This window comes from Micropterus salmoides, unplaced genomic scaffold, assembly GCF_014851395.1.
Source record: "Micropterus salmoides isolate LMB-PRFRI ecotype aquatic unplaced genomic scaffold, ASM1485139v1 Ms_hic_scaffold_17, whole genome shotgun sequence".
NCBI lineage: Eukaryota > Metazoa > Chordata > Actinopteri > Centrarchiformes > Centrarchidae > Micropterus > Micropterus salmoides.
Window position 1 is genome coordinate 3,816,160 of NW_024040817.1, and position 21,648 is coordinate 3,837,807.

Genomic DNA, 21,648 nt, shown 5'->3' on the forward strand with positions numbered 1-21,648 from the left:
CTTAACTTAAAATGGAAAGTAGTATAAACATGGTTGAGTTGCTCTAACTTTAAACTGTTAGAATATTGCAGAAATGTATGTTGGTTAGACTTATAATTATTTGTTTTAAGAGTGGGTTCGGCTGGTGGGCGGGGTTCCTGGAGGTGGCATCCAGGGAAGTGGCCCCGTCTCCAGCTGGCTGTCATGCTCCAGAACATGACACCTCAAAGTATGAAGTTGAAACAAGTTACAAAAAGTTCCATCAACTACAAAAATCAATGTTGAACAGCAGGTGAACTTGCAACTTGCCAGAACTCCAAAATGTCCCTGCTAACCCAAACGCACAAGAAAAGTTGGCTCCAATATTCTCAAAATCACACAAATAAGCCACATTAAAAAAAGATCTGATGCCTGTTACAAATGTGGGACACAGGACAAGAGATTGCCCCAACAGGAGTGAGACAAACAAACAAACTCTGAATTCTAACTTCCTGTTAGACCTCTAATGAACAAAATGTTGACAGAATTTTAACTCAAACTACTATTTCCAAGGTCAACAATTAACCCTCAATGTCAAAAATTATTTTGCACTGGTTAAAGATATTATACTGATGTGAGATGTTTTACGAAGTCATTCCCTGTCTGAGTCATGTCAGAAACTTCCAGCCAGTTTTTCCAACAAGTGAACAAAATGTTTTTCTGTTGATGAAGGGAAGACAAAACTATCATTCCCTTAATGATGATTACCTGCAGATTGGCAGACAATGACCCAAATGATGTACAGTAGTAACAAAGAAAGATCAGTAAAGCTAAAAAACCCAAAGCAACAGTCGCTGTAAAATGTAAAATGTCACATCAGATGAATGCCACAGTATGTATGACATACTGGTTGCGTTGGTTGTACCCGTAAAACAAAACCAGCGAAACAGGGAAACATTAAAATGTCTACTCATCCTGTAGCATAGCTGCACATATTTCTCATTCTCACAGGTGTTTATAAAAAGGCGCTGAAGTCAAAGAGACATTCACAGCACTGGATGACATTCAAGCAGAGAATATTAACTTGTAAGTACTTCTACTTTTTCCTCTATCAAGCGATGCAATTTGTTTTAGATTAAACTTTTTTATTTGCAATAAACACTGGAAGATTTTTTTTATATTTTGTATATGTATATTAAAAGTCAGATTTCTCAAGTTTTTACTGCCCATTATATTATTATCCTAATAGAGTTTTTAATTGGCAATATAGTATATGCTGTATTTTATACGCTATACCTAAGAAACATGCAACATATTATTCTACCCTGTTTCATTGTATTCCAGTTGTTGTTTTTATATTTTGCATACAATTTAATATGAAGCACTTTGAGCTCGACTGGATGGATAGAAAGTTCTACAATTTTATTATTTAAACATTACTTTTTAATGGGAGAGGGTGGGAGTATTTTATTTGTTGGGTTTTATAATATATAAAAAAATATGAGCAAACTGTTAAAGTTAAGTCAGCTTTATCTCCTCAGTTTAAAATGCAAATAACCTTTTTCAGTTTTTCATTTCCTTGTTGAAAATAAACTATTTTTCAGTGAGCAGAGGAGAGAAACTATAACTGGATCACCATGATCGCAAAGATTTGTGTCGTCCTTCTTCTGTTTGTTGGTAAGAGAAACTTTCGTTCCAAATAAAGTTTTAAAATCAGTTTAAAATTTGGGACCAAATGTGAATCTGATCTTACATTTTCTGTTTTAAACAGCCTCTGGCAACACGGTCACAACCACCACGGCTCCACTGGATAACACCACAGCTCCACTGGATAACACCACGGCTCCACTGGATAACACCACGGCTCCACTGGATAACACCACGGCTCCACTGGATAACACCACGGCTCCATTGGATAACACCACGGCTCCACTGGATACCACCGCGGCTCCATTGGATAACACCACGGCTCCACTGGATAACACCACAGCTCCACTGGATAACACCACGGCTCCACTGGATAACACCACGGCTCCACTGGATAACACCACAGCTCCACTGGATAACACCACAGCTCCACTGGATAACACCACGGCTCCACTGGATAACACCACAGCTCCACTGGATAACACCACAGCTCCACTGGATAACACCACGGCTCCATTGGATAACACCACGGCTCCACTGGATACCACCGCGGCTCCATTGGATAACACCACGGCTCCACTGGATAACACCACAGCTCCATTGGATAACACCACGGCTCCACTGGATACCACCGCGGCTCCATTGGATAACACCACGGCTCCACTGGATAACACCACGGCTCCATTGGATAACACCACGGCTCCACTGGATACCACCGCGGCTCCATTGGATAACACCACGGCTCCACTGGATAACACCACAGCTCCACTGGATAACACCACGGCTCCACTGGATAACACCACGGCTCCACTGGATAACACCACAGCTCCACTGGATAACACCACAGCTCCACTGGATAACACCACGGCTCCACTGGATAACACCACAGCTCCACTGGATAACACCACGGCTCCACTGGATAGCACCACGGCTCCACTGGATAACACCACAGCTCCACTGGATAACACCACGGCTCCACTGGATAGCACCACGGCTCCACTGGATAACACCACAGCTCCACTGGATAACACCACAGCTCCACTGGATAACACCACGGCTCCACTGGATAACACCACAGCTCCACTGGATAACACCACGGCTCCACTGGATAGCACCACGGCTCCACTGGATAACACCACGGCTCCACTGGATAGCACCACGGCTCCACCCACAACCACTGCCACCTCCTCCGCCCTCATCAACAAAATCGGTCTCATTTCGGTTGTTGTGGCTGTGATGACACACGTACTTCACTCAAGGTGTTAAGTGCAGTTCCTATCTTGTTAATTAGCGGTTAAAAAAATAAGACAGGAGGATTTTAGATGCCTTAAAAAAGTTAAAAGGCTGATTTATTTTCTTGTTTGTGTACGGATGTTGGGTGGTTTGCGTTTTTACTGTTAATCCCTGACATGACGTGTCCCTCCAGGAGGTGTCTTTAATCAATATAAATCTGTGATGGGAGGACTCTGAAATGTTATTGCCTGTAAATGAATCTTCTTTTTGTTTGTAATTACATAATTAAGACAATAAAGATTTTGCAAAGTCATTCTTTAATGTTTTCACTAATGATTAATATTTGTTAAATCTTTAAAAAAAAATATAAAATTGTAGTATTTCTTGACAAAAAAAAGATACAATTACAATTTAAGTTGGATTACATGTCACTTACATTTATTATGAACCTGTGGGTGTGGCAAGATCAGGTCGCACTGACTAACATTAGCCACCATGAGCTGCTGGTCATACCAGGCAAAGCAAGGCAGCAAAACCCCTCAGTGTGTTGAACAGAGCAAGAGTTCAACTTTTCATTTGCAAGAGGACAAGGAAGTGACTTCTTCATTCAAGAGTAACAAATTCTTACTTTAATCATCAATGCTTGACTTTGGAAATAGTAGTTTAACAAAGAATAGTGAGTAGACTCTGATTTGAGAGGAACCAGAGTGAGAAGGGACAAAACACAAAGAAAAAACTACCAGCATGACAAAAAGAGAGGGAAATCAACACAGCTGTATTTCACACACTTGACTTTCATGATAATGTGGCAACTTTTTAAGACCATTCGCTGTTCCAATATTAAATATTTCTAATATTGAATCAAGCTCAGTAGTTTATTGACGTAACATAAAATCTAGTAAGAGTTGGTTTTCTTGTGTAGTAAAATCTCTTTGTTACTATAATAATGACATTCTCTCAATATGATAGAGGAAATGTTGCATAAATAGGATGATTTCCTTAAACTATTATAATATCTTCTTTGATTAGCATTTGAAGCAGCGACAGAGGAGCATTCATGTAAAACAGATTTTACCGCTACACCAACATAAAAGTCCTGCATCACTGTTTTCCTCTGAACAGATTTGTTTGCACAGTTAATTTGCAAGTCAACTTTATTTATCCCATACAGTGTTATTCTCACATTGCAGCCAGACAGTTCATCACTGTAACACTGAATGAAAAACCCAGATGGCAGTGACATAGAAAGAAAAAGCTCCCATCACAGTCTCTACAGTTGATTTTGTTTGTTTCACAAATGAAGTCTAACATGTGAAAAACATATGAGAGAATAATGAACCCACTAAAGAGAGAAATCATACGTCATTTTTATTTCTGCAAAGTACTAGCAGTCAGTTTTTTTCTCTTGAACTGTCAGTAACCATGTGATTCACTCAACAACAACGACAACAATGAAACGTTGTCATCACATTTCAACTGAAGTGACGTGTTCATGAGTTACAACATGTTCCTGTAAGAAACTATTCAGAGGTGATCTTTATCTATAAATCTCTAAATATATAATAATGCAAACACAGGTCGCTTATCTCATCCAGCCTGTGGAGCCACAGAGCTGCAGAAATCACTGACTGAAGGCTGAACGTTGTCTCCTGACCCGACAGAGACACAACCAGAGATGTTCAGATGTAGAACAGCTGGACTGAATTCAAAGGAAAGAACAGTCCGACATTTACTCCTGTCACCCAGAGTCCGAGGTCTGAGATCTGTCCAGGACGTGGTTAGCCTAGCTCCATCAAAAGAGACAAATTTAATCATTTACAGCCACATAAATCACAAACAATTACTTTTGGGCCGTCATTACAAATGAAGAACTCTCCTTTTAGTCATCTTGGAGTCTGGATGGCTACTTTTCTGCAGCATCAACACATTGTGCCACTCTGACGCCATCGTCTGCATTAAGGAGGTCAAGATGTAAAGAAATCAAGTCCTTTGTTGGGTTTTTTAATGGAAGATTATGTCAAACTGTTTCCAATAGAAATGTATTTGTTTACAGCATAAATTGGAGTATCTGAAGAAGAAAAAGCAATGCAGATTACTGCACCACAATCAAAATAATGTCACTGCAATGGATGACGTTTTTGTAGTTTGGTGAAAATCCAACTTTTGGACAAAATTGTTTACAGGAGAATTTTTAGCGATAACTCTCAACTAAGTTCATGTCCGTGTTTTGTGAGTGACAACAATGTATTTAACCATGTTTTGGCCAGTTTGAGGTTTTGAAACACAACGTTCTTACAGATGGACAGAGGAGAAATTATAAATAGTACATCTAGCTAAATAACAGTTATATTTTGTTTGAGAGGTTTGATCTGTGGATATTTTTTTATATAATTCTGCAGTGACGACTTGTGATTGTGAAGTTTTTATACTGTTTCATGTTGACCCCTCCGCAGAAACTAGAAATGTTGTGAAACTACTTGTTGCATTTATATATGTACATTAACTACATATGACCATGTTTGGTAAACAAAACAAAAAAAACTGCTGTGTTTTATCTGTTTGAATGAATCAGAGTCCTTCCTGCTCAACAGACAGTGATGCAAATGCTGCTGGGAAAAAGAAGAAACTGTCGTCAACAACCTCTGTTTCTGCTGACGAGAGAAACTGTAAATGACTTCGCTGTCAGCGGTCATCTGTCTGTGACTCCAGCTGATTAAAATCGGCCCATTCCTTACGTAACACAGACGAGCTGTGGGTCTGTTCATCAGAATCTGTTTTGAAAACAGTAATTTAATATTTTCAGTGATTTACATACAGGTACAAAAAAAACGAGATAAATTCACTTTACATTTCTAACATTTTTCTGTGTGTAAACAGTGAGACTATCAGGTAAATCTTTAGTGATAGTGGCTTAATATTCATTTATGTGTCATTTTGCTTATTTTTTTAGTTCCTGGCAGATTTAAACTTGTTAAATTGACACAATGAGAAGTCAGGCTTTTATCTGACTTTGTGCTCAGATACCAGTGTGGGGTAAGAAAGGTGCTAAATAAAGACAAAAATGACGGCATAGAAATGAACCACATGGACGTGGACTCCAGAGGTAATGTCTCATTTAGGCAGAAACACTTTCAGATCGCCTCTGCCAGATGTCTGCAGTCTCTTCTTGTGCTGAAAATGAACATGAACAAGACTACAAAGTTTGCACACCTGCCATGAGAGGTGCGAAGAGGTGAAAAACAAGTGCCTCCTTTTCCCGTCCCTCTTAGGAAAATACCGTTTAGTATTTTCTCCGTTCCTTGTTAATGAAATAAACAAACGTACCTGCAGAATTCAGATTGTGTCTGAGTGCAAACGCAACAAACACACCTAAATATACCAACCGATTATCAGCAGCTGCATGTTTGTGATGACAGATACTCAGTTAGCCATGACGCTAATCTGTCTCTGCCACACAAACAAATGTGTAAAAGTGATTATTAGTAGATGATCACATCACATACAGTATTTATAAAGATGTTTAACAGTGTGCGGGAGTTTACTGATGTTTGAAACGATCCCGTTTCTTCTTTGTTGATGTGACAGCTTTAAATAAGGTTGAATAAAATTCTTCAATGTTCCTGCTTCACGGGGAAAAATATATGATATCTAAAATTTAGACACATCTGGATGATTATTTTTCAACACAATAAATCTGAACATTTCTCCCTAAAATAAAACAGATTAATCAAGAACTGCAGCCTTGATTTTGTGTCGCCTGTCATTAATTTTGCTGTAAAAAGTGAAATAGTGATTAAGGAAATCTTTATATCAAATTGTTAAACAAGTGTTAAATTGTTAAATCAATGTGACAAACGAAAACGTTACTGTTTAAAAGGCTGCAGTTAATGTACTATGATATAATAACCAACAATAAAATTGAATCACATTGAATTATTTAAAAGGCCAATGACAGAAGGGACAAGTTTTAAGTCTCTTTGTCCTGCAATTTTAACTTGAAATAAGTTATTTTAATCCACTTAAAGAGAAAACTACCTAAAACGAAAGCAAAAGCAACCAAAGCAAAAGTGCAGAAGCAACGTGGAGGCAGGGAGCATTCAGGTACGCTGATGCATGGACACAATAGCAGTGGAACATCTAATATTAATCATGAGACACTGTTTGAATGGGTGTTCAGCTTCAGTGACACCAGCATTTCATCACACACACACTTCCTGTGATGATTCACATCTTTAAACACTGAACGCTTGTTACACTAACTCAGTTTTTAGAAGTAAACATGATGCAACGACCCACTAAGTGTCAGTAAGGGTGAATGTCTTCCGTTTCTCGTTAACAACTTTGTGTGACAGCTCTTATGAAAGCCAAGAAAAGATGAAGACGTCATCGTGATAAAGAATGAAAATGCTCATGTTCACATTTTTTATGACAAATAAGGAGATAGTCGGGCAAGTAGTCAAGACGTCACGTCACTGACTTGATTCTGTGGTTTGTGGTCAGTGACGTTAACTTGAATAAAATAAAATGTGAAAATACAATAAGTGTGTGACCAGTGTTGGGAAAATATTAATTTTCCCAGTAACTGCTAGTGTTACTTTTCCAGAACAGTGATATTATTACAGTTACTAATCCAAGTAACGCTGCGTTACTGTGTTACTGCGTTACTGCGCTGTTCATGCTGTACGTAGACACTGCGGTTATTGTCTAAGATGCAAAGAACATCGTCGTACGTTGTAAACTTTGTGCGACCAGCCAGTAGCTTTCAACCACGAACAATACTACATTTACTTTATTGAAGCATCTGCTGAAGCAGCAACGTGAAACTTAGACAAAGAAACTGCCAGTGATTACTATATAATATATATACTATATAAATAGATGTGCAGAAAAACAGTAGTTCAAAAGTCGGGATTAACGTGCTAGTTACTTTTATCACCCAGTAATAATAATAAGAAGACTTTATTAATCCCACAAGGGGAAATTCAGTGTTCTCACTCTGGTGTTATTAGTGTACACACACAGGTCTGAAATACACACACATGCAACAACACACCTCCGTGATGTTGCATGTGTGTCCAAGTAACGCCGGCGCCTCCAGCAGTTGGGGTCACCTTTGGCAGGGCCCAGGTGGCACCGCTCCAGCTACCGGTTCACGCTCCACAACTCTGGTCCGAGCTGGACTCGAACCTGCGACCTTCCGGTTCCTTGCCTAAAAGTGGACGCTGGTGTGTCATGCCATACACTGCCGCCTTCTGGTAAGCCGTTGTAAATGCAACTTAACATCGTCAAAACCAAGATGGCCGGCGGACGTTCAGAAACGCTGAGCAGCTCTGGTAAATCTTGCCATTCCTCTAATTAACCCCTGCAGGTAAATACATTTTGGTAACATCTAGCTGCAGCTACGGAGTGATACAATTGTTGAATTTTCCAAGTACTGATTTTATGTTGGGAGGAAATTACGATTAATCATCTGTCCACTAAATTGGACAATTATGCATCGCTGGCTATATTTTAACTACAATTGAGACTTTGTTTTTCTTGAAAATACTTCATGTGCACTAACGCTTTTGGATGCAAATCAATGGATTTATGTTACACTTGAGGTTTTTATAACAAAAACAACATTTTGTGCAGATTAGTTCCATTATGTGAGTAACATTTAGTGTGTTGCAGCAAGTGATAGAAAGGCATTCAGGATAGTGGAGCAAATTCCATCAGAATCAAGCGAGGATGATACTAGTGGCAGTGATGAGGAATGGCTGCCAGAAATAGGTGGATCCCCAAATGCTAGCAGCAGTGATAGTGGAGCTGAGGATGCCGAGGAGTCAGAAGTGAGGTTCAGCGTTTTTGCTTTGCATTAAACTCTATTCGAACATGTTAAAATATGTGACCACATTAGTTTAACAGCCTTAAAAATAGAGTTTTCACATACTATATACTATCATGTTGTTCATTGGTTTGTTAAATGCATGTTTCTTCAGTTAAAACCTTACGTGCATGCTGTGTGTTTAAAAAAAAATGAGATTCAAATTTTATTTTTTATGCATAAAGAGCAATAAAAACACATAGGAAAGAATTCATGCAGCAATTATACACCTACAAAATGTATTTATGTATTAATTTTTGTTCATTTTAAAGTAGTAGAAGTAGAACCAGTAGAGAAAAAATGTCAAATTTCTCCAATAAAATTTAAAAAGATGTATAAATATGCTTACTGACACTATGGTTAAAGTTAAAGTTTGGTTGGGTTAAGGAAAGATCGTGGTTTTGGTAACTTGGGAACGATGATCATACTTAAAAATTAACCTCGTTGATTGTTGGTAGGAAACGGGAAACGAACAGAGTGCTGTGGTACACCGCCTGACTTCCTCTTTTGCTCCCAGTGGACAAGAGTCCATGCAGGTCCAGTATTAAAGCTGGCTACTCAGAAAAAAGGTTTTAGATAAAATATCCCTCCACAGGATTTTTGTTTGGCTCAACTTATCCTGAAACTCAGATCCAGTCAGTCCTGTCCTCCAGCCTGAGACTCTCCATTTGGATGTCCATGCAAATTGTCCTCTGGCTCATTCAGTGGAGCTACAGACACAACACAGTCATCAGGATCGGCAACAACAACCAGATAAGAACCTGTTTACAGGCGGCATGAAGTGACCGTGGCGGTGTTAGTATCCCTGAGTCCTTTGCATACATGCAGAGCGAGTCGCAGACTAAAGAGGGTTTAGTGTGCTTGGGAGGAAAATATCAAGGTATAATCTCCATATCTGTGATGAGTATCAGCTGGCTGATCTATACAGACAAGCACAGGTGTTACCTCCCGTCTTAACAGGTGATACATATCTGAGGAGAGAGATGACCGTCAGTTTGTGCACAGATACAGAGTCCTCAGATCTAATCCAGCAACATGGAGTGACCGGACCATGCGCATACATATATGTGTGTGTGTGTGTGTGTGTGTTGTTGCTCACATGTATATATATATATATATACATGTGTGCAACAACACACTTTCTGTAAACAAGAAAAGTGCTGGAATACATATTAAGTGATTAATTGAAAAGATTTTTTTTATACATTAAGCAGGTGTCTATGTACAGGATATATATAAATATCTGACAATGATGATGATATGTACATGTTAAAAACTGTAAATATATGATTTGTGGTACAGAGGATTGTTTTCTGACTCTATGACTGATATAAATATTTGAGGTTGTGATTAGCTTTAATGCCCTCCAGGCTCATTTCAATGCTGTCTATCGATTCCAGAATAGACTAACCACCCACACACACACACACACACACACACACACACACACACACACACACACACACACACACACACACACACAGTATGAATAAGGAAACAGTAATAATAGCGACAGTGTTGCTCAGTGAAAAATCTTGTCTCGCTTTAGAGATTTAGGAGATCTTAATGGATGAATTGTGTTTTTAGTGTCATGAGCTTCCACGCTGCATTAACTTCCCCCTCCTCTGTATATTCTACACTACTCACTGTGCTGGAATTAAAGACATCAAACCATGAAATCCACCCGGCATGCATTTCCCCTTCGACACAGAGACGTTTAAATCAAAGAATTAATCATCACACAAATATTTCCAGCAATAAGACCGAATCTGGCAGCAGCTGCCGTCGCCTTCCGATCCCACTATCAGCTCCTGGAGGAGACATCCCGACTCCTTCAGAGGACGTCAGTCTGGGTTTGGAGACGGGCCTGCTGTTTCTAATTTGATCCCCGCCTCCAAAAATGTCACAATTCGACGTGCAGATTAAAATCCATTAATGATCCTGTTGCTGTTTCACCCCGTCACTTTCAGGATGTCATGTCAGGACACCTCGTTCAGTCCCCGTGCTATCTGCACACCCTAGAGATTAAATCCATTCCTGGAGTGTTTTTATTCCTAAGCTTTTTATTCGCTTACTTGCAGCCGAGCTCTGTTGAAACCTGCAGCTGTTTCGTTTAAACATCTCAAAGTTTACAAAGATACCAAGAATGTCAAGGCTGACCTGTTGGGGCATGGGGCCGTAGTAAGAGCTATAGGTTACATCCACACTACTACGTTTAGGTTTTAAAACGCAGACCTTCTGCTACGTTTAGACTGAAACAGCGAATCCGAACACCTTTGAAACGCTGCAGACGCTCACATTTGGCTTCCTGATCGGCTCTTATCGGTCATGCAAAGCAAAACACGATGCTACTTTTTATTAAAATATTCTGTACTGGGTAAATATACACTTATTCAATTGTACTGTGCATGTGGCCGTATCTGTTTCCCGCCGCGACAGTCTCTTTGTACTCCCGTGTTCCCCTCAGTAACAGTTCCACCTCGTGGTCGGTCCACGCAAAGAAATCTCTGCCGTGATTCTTCACCGTCGCTGTTCTTCGTTTGTCTGCAGTAGTATTTTGTTCTTTAGCCGAATCTTCTGCAACTGTGGACAATCTGCTTCCTGTTTACACCGGCTCGCACTCGCTCAGTGTAAACGCTGGTGTGGACAGAGATTCTTTTCATTTTAAAACAAAAACGTAGTGGTGTGGATGGAGACGTCAACAAAACAGGGAACCAGCTCTATAATGCTAAAAAAAAAAACTCCACAGGGAACCTTTAACAAATACCATTTCCCATGAGCCCTAAACTTTTAGTAGAAACTTGTAGCAGCATGTCATTAACTACACTAGTTTGTGTGTTTACAGGTTATGTTAGAAAAGGCCCCTTTCAGCACCGATTGCTTTCATGCAGCTTGTAAATACTGCTGGAAACGCAAATCCAGATGCTCTCAGAGTTTGGTGTAACGTCAGTGGCTCGGTCTCCAGCAAGCCCCTTAATAAAAATGTTTTTATCACACTTCCAGCAAGAGAATATAATACAAGTTATAACAATTCTGTAATTTAATTCAGTTCAATAAGTACAAGAGAGCAACAACAATATCTTGATGTAAAGAAAGAAAAAAAACATTTTAATTAGAAAAGAAGTGTGAAGATACATAAAATAAAATAAATAATTAATAAAAACATAATTCTTATTGTAGTAGTAGTAATAACAGCAATACTATAAAAAAAAGTAATACTAAATGATAACAATAACAGCATGGGTGAAAAGGGAATAAATGTATGGCTAGCTGTTTCCCCCTGTTTCTAGTCATTATGCTAAGCTAAGCTAAGCAGCAGCTGGCTGTAGCTTCACATGTACTGAACAGACATAAGCTGAGCATCTAACTGGCAAGAGAGAGATGACAAAACCGTTCTTCATAGGTGTGTCCTCCTGTTGTTCATTGTTCGAGTGGACCCGTACAGACCTGTGGATTTAGAAAAGCTTAACATGTGACAGGAAATGAAAACAAGTGGGAAGAGCAGACATGCCGGAACTGGAAAAGGTTCAAGTTCCCACAGAACTGCGCTGCTGATCCTCAAACTTTCAGATTCATATACAGATCAGATTATAGTCGTACATTTTTTATCACTTTTTCTGCATAAATATTAATATATTCATGTTCATGGCAACCTGGAAACAAACCTGTTGTGTGGTCACAGAAAGTGAACTTCCATATCTGTGAAACTGAAGGAAAAGACCTTCTATGTTTTCGCTGTGAGTTATCGTTCTGCCATCCCACCCGACAAGGCCGTTATTACTCTGCTCTGTAATGACACACACAGCTCCTGTAGGGTGGAACCTGCTGGTACAGGCCCACGGGGCCCGAACAGATGTCCTCCTGCAGTGCTAAAGGATCACACTCATTAGTTTACAGCAAGCCTCAGTGCTGATTTAACGCATGTATACACTAACAGTCTGCTTGCACAGCAAACACACATGAACCAGCTCCATTCTGACTGTCTGAGGTGATACGCTGCTTCACCACCAGGGGGCGGTAACAGATTCTGTTCAAAAGGATCAAAAGGTGTCTGTCTTCCTTCATTTGTTGCCTTTTTAGTTGCACAGTTGTATAAATAAAAGCTTCAGAAGGTGTATTAAAAGTCTGTTCCAAGGTGTTTACTGTAAAGATGTGTTTTTGCATCGACCGTCAAGGTTTTAGTTCCTTCCACTGCTGCAGAATAACCAGAGAAGATAAGGACAAAGTTGAGGTCAGCAAAATAATACATTTCACAGATATACAATTTCCAGGGATCCAGTAATGAGTTAACAACGTCAAGTACATTTTTTGGTATGTGTGTGAGTATGTAAGTCTGAAACTGAAGGAAATACATGCAAAACAAATATACACACGTTTTACCTACCGAAGACGCCATGAATCCACTGTTTATTAAATTAAAGGCGCTACACTTTAGAGACAAATATATACGAAAAGAAAATGCTGAGGTAATGAAGATATGTTTAGTGGTCACTCAAAATAAAAAATTCAAAAAGCAGAGAAAGGCAAGGCAACTTCATTTGTATAGCAAAACAACAAGGTCAGTGCTTTGCATAAAACATAAAGCAACAGGGAAACATAAAAAATACAATAAAATACACATTTTTAAAGAATTTCTAAAAGAGTTAAACAGAAAATAAAGCAGCATAAAACAGTACTTTGAAAATCAGAAAATAATTTATCTACTCCTTCAACTCTTGATTTTTTTTAACCTTGTGTAAATGTTATTTCCCTGCATTCTGGTCTAAATGTCATTTTGTCAACATCCAATTGAATTAATTGAATGTTGACCAGAGGATGGCGCTGGTCAGAGGATCACCTGGGTTTTGAAAATGAAGGACTGACACACATTTCATCACAATCCATGAATGTCCGCCCAGTCGGAGTGATGTCGAGGGGGAAATGTTTTCTAGTTATGTTTTCCCGTTTAACGCTGCCCCCCTCCTCCCTGCATGATTCACTGTTGACCCAGAGAGAAGTAACACACATTCCTGACTAAATGCTGCAGGCGTGTTGAGTCCTGTCAGCAGAACCTGATTCAACGCAGCTCCCTGCTCTGCTGCTCTGCTGCTCTGCACTGAGACGTTCAGATAATTACCTCAAGTCTGTACAGTAAATATGAAGCCACAGCCGGCTAACTCACCACTCCTGCGCTGAGTGTAATTTTTTTTTATCTCACAGACTTCTACAGAAAACCGATAACAATGAAAGAATGCACAGAGCTGAGATGGACCGAGGCGGAGCCAGGACACACCTTACAGCCTGCAGGCCAAAAAGCTGATGGAAGAATTACACCCCTGCTACTTCGTTATATTATCAACTTCTCAAGACATTCAGTCACTTGAGGGCTTTTTCAGGGACTCTGCTTGTGTATGTAAGCGAAGTAACACCCTATTGTGTTGTATCTTATAAAATCTGCAACTCTCAGGAGAATTCCCTGCACTGATGTCTACAGTCTGTGTTGCCAAAGCAAAATCAAAGTCTTAAGAGATGGAGGTATGGGAAGCAAATAAAAAATAAACCAAAACATAACAATTAATAAAGTCATGTATTAAAAAGTGAAAATGGTCTGGTTGAATTTGAAAGTGGACTGACAATGAAAGAAGAATCTTTAAGTTACAAAAAGACATATTTCTGTGTGTGTGTGTGTGTCAACAACCACTATTTACTCCTCTGTTGGTGTAAACAGTCGCTGCCTGTGTGTGCGTGTGTGTGTGTGTGTGTGTGCATGTGTGTGTGTGTGTGCATGTGTGTGTGTGTGCATGTGTGTGTGTGTGTGTGGCTGCCCTGCTGCTGCTTGTTCATAGAAACCACAGTCACTCATACAAACACACATACAAAACATGTCAAGCATGTAGCTGAAAATTGTCTTTCATAGACATTCACACTGACAGCGTTTATTTAAGACGTGTTTGGGTTAATCACAGTCAGCAGTCACCGGCGTGAACACATGCAGGAGGAGTTATGGTTCACCCAAACAATTTACAAAACATGCAACAAATGTTCTGGGTCCATAAGCAGAACTAAACTCAGGCCGCGATGACTTACCGGAAACAAACACAACCAACTAAACTCCAAATAAAACAATATGACCTTTTAACCAACCAAAATAAAAACACCAGAAAACTAATAAAGAAAATCTCTAAAAACTCTGAAAAACATCAGGTTAAAGAGGAAGAAAGAAGAGAAGAAGAAATTAGTGTGAACAAAAAGAATTATATATATATAAATAGAGCATTGCATAGCTGGTGCGCAGTGTCATTGATAGTTAGATAGCAAAAGAAGCTACAGGTGTCTCTAATGTATGTTTAATGTTCAACAATAAAAAAGCACATTTTAAGAGAAAAATGTTCTTTTGGCAAAAAAAATATGGTTTGCAGTGCTCGGCCTACCGACGTAGGATTTTAGGGGGGGGGGGGGGAAGATACACGTGTATTTTGTATAAAGTAAATTAAATAGAACTAATTGAAATTCTGTAATACTGTAAATGAAAAACAGTAATAATACTGTAAATAAAAATATGGTAATAATACTGTAATGTAAATGACAGTAACTTACTGGCATCCAGCTGTCTGTGCGCCTTTACGCAAGAGGCACAGCAGCGCAACTTCATTGATCATTCAAATCTCCCAACACGCTGTCAGGATCTTTCATGTTCTGTGACTTTACTGCGCACATGGAAACGTTTAAAACGACTGACAGCAGCCTCTCTAATCATCTTACTCAATCTCACAAAAGACAGAAACCACAGTAGGGGACAGATGTGATGCACGACCGGTTTATCATAGTTTGTAAGAACGCAGCGCAGTGACAGGAGACAGCGTCAGTCTGTGAACAGACTCCAGACTGCTTCACTGATGAACCACAGGGCTGCAGAGAAACATTAGGCTTCTTAATCAGAGGCAGATTCTATATCACGTCCACGCTTCTGTCCATATCCCCTCTCTGCTCTGAGTCTGCCATTCAGTCATCTGAGGGGTTTCAGAATGCGCCATTCATCCACCATTATAATAGCAATAAAAATAAAGGGAGAGGGAGATGACACTCTGATTGGTTTATTGCATGTTACGCCTAAAACACACCCACGACTAACTCACTGGTTAAGTGAAACCCTTTTGAACCATGCGTCTGCGCACTGACCATTTTCTCCACCTTCAAAATAGCAAAATTGGAGTTGGACACGCCCCCAAACGCAACTGCGCCAGACGCTTCACGCAGGACGCTCAGATCGTTAAAACATGGCCCTCAGTGTTTGGTGGAGATTCATGAAAGTGAAATTGATTTCATGTAAGAGAGGGCTCGACCTACCAACCCTGTGGAAGTAAATTAAAAATGAGTTCATTAAGACACTTTTTCTCCAGTTTAACTACACATTTGCAGCATAAATTCTGCAGGACACTAAAACTGAAACACATTAACTTTGCAGCCGAGCTTGTTGGGTTTCTTGTTATGAATGTTTCTTGGTCTGATGTATTTCTCTCCCAAACTTGATGTCTTCATCACTGTTGGTGGTGACGTTCAGTTTGAGTGTTGGTGTAGTGGTGAAGTGTTTGCCTGTGTCGCCACAGGAGCTCCTGGTTTTGGGCAAAAGATCTATACGTGTGTCATGTAATTAAGAGAACATCATCCACATAAAATATAATGCTAAATAACACCATCAACATGTACACGACAATTTCACTGACTTATATATAAATATTATGTCTTGTTTCTGTTTCCTTCAAACTGTGTGTGTGTGTGTGTGTTCTCAGTTTATCTTGGGTGTGTTTTGAAGGAAAGGGATTATCAGGAGGTTAATATGACCCAGGAACACAGCGTTGAGGACATTTTGTCTGGTCCTCCCCTCTTCAGAGGGACGCTCTGTTGGATTTCTGTACTTGTGATTTTACTCCTCTCACAGGTTTGTAGGGGGAGGGGCTTAGGTGGAAGGCAATGTCTCAGAATTCTGACTTTTTCTCAGAAAGTCTGATTTAGATTTTTTTTGAAAAAAAAATTCACATGTGCCCTAATCCTCTTCCATATATTGTTCATCATGTAACGTAACACTGGCTTTGAGAGTCTGGGGGTGTGTTGACTTACAGAAGTTAATAAGCTGTCATTAATGGCAAAAAAAAGCACATTTCATGGTTGTGCTCTGAAAGTGAAAAACAGGTTACAGAATCCCTTATAGCCATGCAGTTTTATAAGCAACCTGGACTGAACGCAGCCATTCGAGTGACTTGAGACTTGACTTGGACTCTAGCTCAAAGACTTGTGAGCATCTCTGGCCCTGGGTAGCTTACCCTTTAGCGTCATTTTGGAGTCTTGGGGCTTCGCGGTCAAGTTAGCAACGCTTACCAACAACAAATATGCAACGTCGGGGTAGACTTTCAAAATAAAACGCTAGCGTTGCGACCCATCGCCATTTTGAAACGACACGTTATCAAGTTTGTGAAACGTTTGAATTTGGTTAGGTTTAAGCACAAAAAGCACTTGGTTAGGGTTGGAAAAGATTAAAATAACTACATAAGTCAGTTAAAACGCTAGTTAACTAACGTCACTCGCGTAACTTGCGCAATTTACGGAACTCGCATAAGTGGCCCTCTATCCACCACCTTACTCAGTCTTTTCTGTTAAATATCATATACCTGCCTTTACTGTCAAAAACTGACGCTACAGGGCTTCCTCCACTGCACTGAACTGTGGCGCTAAAGGGCTCCCCAGTGCGTTACAAACTGACGCCTTGGCCATGCGTCCATATGTGTCAGGGAGTATAAAGAGGGTCTTCATATCGATGGGGCAAATTTTGCAATTATGTTAAATATTTACGAGAATTGTTTAGGGCTGTAAAATGCAACTCACAGCGGACGCATTGCAGAACGTCTCATCATTTGACCAGATGCACTAACACACAACAAGTGATGAAGGCCCAGCGGCCACTTTAAGCTGCACAAAAATGTATTAAAAAGATATCCAGGAAATGTTTAGATGCAAAAAAAGCATTTATAATGCATCGACACAATCATTATTTAGTAAAACTTGCTTTCTTGCCATGTTTAGACATTTGTGAAGAAACCACTTTTTTAACAGAATCAGAAAACAATCAGATCTAAACGGTGTAAGTCTTGTACTAAAAGATCTGTGTGTCTGCAAGAAGTCCTAAAGGCTGAAACTGAAATGAAATGACTTGTTGAGGTCGATGTCCTTCACAGTGTGTGTGTGTGTGTGTGTGTGTGTGTGTGTGTTTTGCTGTCTATCGTCGCCTGCCACGCCCTCGTCTCCTTGACTCTGTAGAGAAAACACAGTCATCCAACGGTTTCAAAGAACACTCGCTTCTTTCTGTGATTGGATGGTTTGAAGATAGACAGGCTCCGATTGGCTGTTTTAAACCATTTTAACAGCAGCCTCCCTGTCACAGTGGAAACTAATAAATAAAAACACAACAAACAAAATTAGGAAAATATTTCCACAACTTTTATGCATTTACACAGATGTTTACTTGGACATGAATTTTTACCGTGGGGACATTTATTTTATGTTTTGAGATTTTTACAGGCGTTATGGAGGCAAGACAGTTTCTGTAAACATTAAACAAAAATGTGTATTTCTTAACAAATAAATCATGATAATAAAACCCCCCATATATATTACCAAAAATGTAAATAAAAACGTGTTTAGAGCGTATCTATGGCTTTATTTACAATGACGGCATTTTCTCTTTAAGGCTGGCTGCATCATTTTTACTATGGTCCTGTTGTGTTGTTTTCATACACACATAAGCGTGTTGAAAAGGACACGTTGTTTTTAAGACTTTTTAAAAGCATCTTCAGGGTGAAAACACACAAACTGAAAAAGCACAAAAAATGAGATTTTGAATGTGTGATCTGCTCTTCAGTTCCAGTTAAGTTTTTTTTTTTTTTAACAAAATAAATACCTTTTCACACCAGAGATCAGTGCATGCTGCAGTCTTCAGATCACACATAACCACTAACGACACACCAAAAAAAAAAATCATCAAACAGCTCAAAAACAGAATAAATCACCTGGTTTGATGACAAAAAAAAACAAAACAGAAAAGGTGTGTGATCCAGCTAAAAACTTCAAATAATACAGTGGTTTCTCTTACATTTTCAAATGAACGTCAGGTGTGTTATTAAACTGCAGAAACTATAATTTAGTTTTAAACAACTTCAACCATCCAATTGTGTTAAAAACAAAAAAACTCAGTAGCACCGCCCTGACGCTCACCAAACTTTCCCTCCAAAACTCAAAGAATGTTGCCGCCTTTTTTCTTCCTCCTTTCGTTTTCTCTTTCTTCTACACCACCCCGTCCTGGCGGGTTGAATCTTGTCCACGCCGCCTTAAAAACATTTAACCCCTCCTCTTTCTACTCTCCCATTGAAGACAACACAGAATGATTTAAACGCTGAAGAGATTCCTGGACCATAAAGAAGGGGAGGAGAAAAGCAAGGAATCCAAAATCACAGCAAAGATAGCTTTCTATCTACGTAGATGTTCCTAACGGTCGGACAATTAGAGTATCTACAAAAGCACAAACCCTAACCCGGTCATGTTCTACTCTTAATCTTAAAGTTTTATTCATTAGTCATCATTATTCTTATTGGGACATCTCGTCTTACTTAACGGCCACACCACATTTCCATGGCGCTTTAATAAAAAGCCATGTGCCTCACAAATGGTGAAAATATCGCATTACAAAGTACCTTAAATTAACCTTTTAGTTAAGGAAGCAGCGTGACGGGGAGAAATGCAAATAAAGTGGGCTCAGCAGATGTGTTAGAAAGACTTTAAATGGTGAGCACCAGAGAAACTGAGGTATTTTGGATCAGACCCTTCGTTGCACTTGAAGCGTCCCCTATCAGGTAAACTCCACCCACTTGGCACAAAGAGTGAGATAAATCAAACCACAGAAACTTTTAGATATTATTTTAAACCAGAATCCAGAGTGTCTTCGTGTGTGGCCTCCGTGTGTGATCACCCAGGCATCACAGTCAGCTAGTATTCCCGTGTGTGTGTTTCCTCCTCAGGTTTCCGGCAGGATAAAGAGAGTCAGTCATCGTAACCGTCAGTCCATCAGCTTCAGTCCAGGAAACATCTCCGTCACACAAAGTCTCTCTGTGTTTTTAGTTTCCTAAAGGCAGCAGCGAGCCGGACAACAAGGTGAAGAATGACATTTGTTAACACCAGGCGGAGGAGAAGAAGAGCGAGGGAGGTCATGATCCAGCGATGGTGTAGGTGAAAAAAATCTCCAAATAAAAAGGTAAAAAAAAAAGAACAAATTTGATCAAAACAACAGCAAATATTCCAAACTCTGACAGAATCCAGCGCTGGGGTTAAATCAAGTTTCCATTGTCCTCGTCAGCCAGAGAGAGGGGGATGATGGGAAAGCTGGTTTAGATAGAGGGCTTCACAGGAAACCAGCTGGATCCAAATGGACGCTCCTCCTGGCTGCACAGATGGATCATGGGACACAAAATGGTTGGATGTTTGGGCCGGCATCTGCTAGACACAGAGAAGAAAAATGTTATTATGTTGTTGTCACTGTACGAGAAACCGCCTCCTCACAAAACACACACACACACACACTCACACCAACCCCATCTTGTTTGTCCAATCAGCTTTCTTTGTGAGCTTGTTGTTCTGCCGACACCCGTCTGTGTTACTGATTCATTGTTCAGTGACACAGAAGCGACGGGGATTACGGCTTTTCATTTAGGAACAATACTTAGATTAGATTCAACTTTATTGCCATTTTACAGAGGACGGGTATCGCTACTCGATACCTTTATGGTATCGACCGAAACGGCCCAGCATCGAGTGGAATCGTAACGTCTCCAGTCAAACCAGTACTTCAATCGATACTTTTTGTAGCCAGATTGCAGCACAAAATTACTTTTGTATGGTTTAGCTTGCAGCCAAACATGCACGCCTTTTATTTTTCCTTATGCGCCTGCACCATAAACTGTATAAAAAAAGGCCTGCACGCGCTCAGTCCATGCGTGATTTTAACAGGGCTGCGGTCTCAGGCACGTTCGTCACTGTTTCAGGTTTATCACCACAAGCTTGGCTTTCCGTTGGTTTCATCTTCTGGTACCATTTAACGCTTCTCTGTACATTTTTATTTGCTGTTCACATCACTTGTCGCTGATCGATCGCTGCGTTCCATCACATCAATTAAACAGCTGATTTTCCTCACGGAGTCTGCGGCTGCTTCAGGTGTAGTCGGTTTGATCGGCTGGACATGCAGCCTCTCTTTTTCCTCTGGCTGTGAGTCTTTAGTTTAGTGACTTGTTTAAACAGACTTTTATTAAATATACTGAGCGTCTTAGCTACTAAAATATCTAAAAGTTCCCTGTTAAACACGTCAGGGCCTTCACATTTTTTTGTTGTTTAGTTTCAGTCTCGTCTGTCGTCACGTATCAGGAGATCAAAGAAAAACACACACACTCTTTGGAAACACCTGAGAAAGCTGCAGGTAGAGGCTGAAAGCAGGAAACTGCTGCAGGGTTCAGACACACTGACAGACGCTGCCTGACTGCACTTCAAATCCGCACAAACGCACACACACATGCACACGCACACACACCCCTTCAGGGACTTCGAGACCAGATAAAACAAACATGTCTGATCAGCGGGCGTCCAGTTAAATCTTAAATGTCGACGACAGTTCAGGTCAACATGATTAACTCCCTTTCTTCTTCAAAGTAGATTTAACTACCGGTAACCAGATTCACACAACGGCAGCAGTTTATCTTTTATTTGTTTGATCAGAGGCCTTAAAGCCATAACGCACGCTTCACCCTCACCTGGCCATTACAGTCACTTACATATTCAGCCATATTTGTTTATCTATATTTAATCTTTGATATGGTATAGTTTTCCATTAAGATCACACTTATGACCTTAGTTTCTTTCTTTATGTTTTT

General features: G+C 39.9%; 2 protein-coding genes across 6 annotated transcripts in view; one reads left to right on the forward strand and one right to left on the reverse strand.

The window, feature by feature from the left end:
- The first annotated feature begins 1,553 nt into the window (after positions 1-1,553).
- On the forward strand, positions 1,554-3,069 carry LOC119907896 (autotransporter adhesin BpaC-like). Its single transcript, XM_038725588.1, has 2 exons — positions 1,554-1,635; positions 1,730-3,069. The coding sequence occupies exons 1-2, from the start codon at positions 1,596-1,598 to the stop codon at positions 2,869-2,871; spliced, it is 1,182 nt and encodes a 393-aa protein (XP_038581516.1). The 5' UTR covers positions 1,554-1,595; the 3' UTR covers positions 2,872-3,069.
- Positions 3,070-18,153: 15,084 nt separating this feature from the next.
- The window catches only part of si:ch211-264f5.6 (carcinoembryonic antigen-related cell adhesion molecule 20), a 55,611-nt gene continuing 52,116 nt past the window's right edge, over positions 18,154-21,648 (reverse strand). For 3 of the 5 annotated variants that reach the window (XM_038724114.1, XM_038724117.1, XM_038724115.1), the window contains one exon: positions 18,154-20,224. The gene's annotated coding sequence lies outside the window, so the exon portion shown is untranslated. The remainder of the gene's footprint in view (positions 20,225-21,648) is intronic. The other 2 variants (XM_038724116.1, XM_038724118.1) reach the window with 1 other exon arrangement.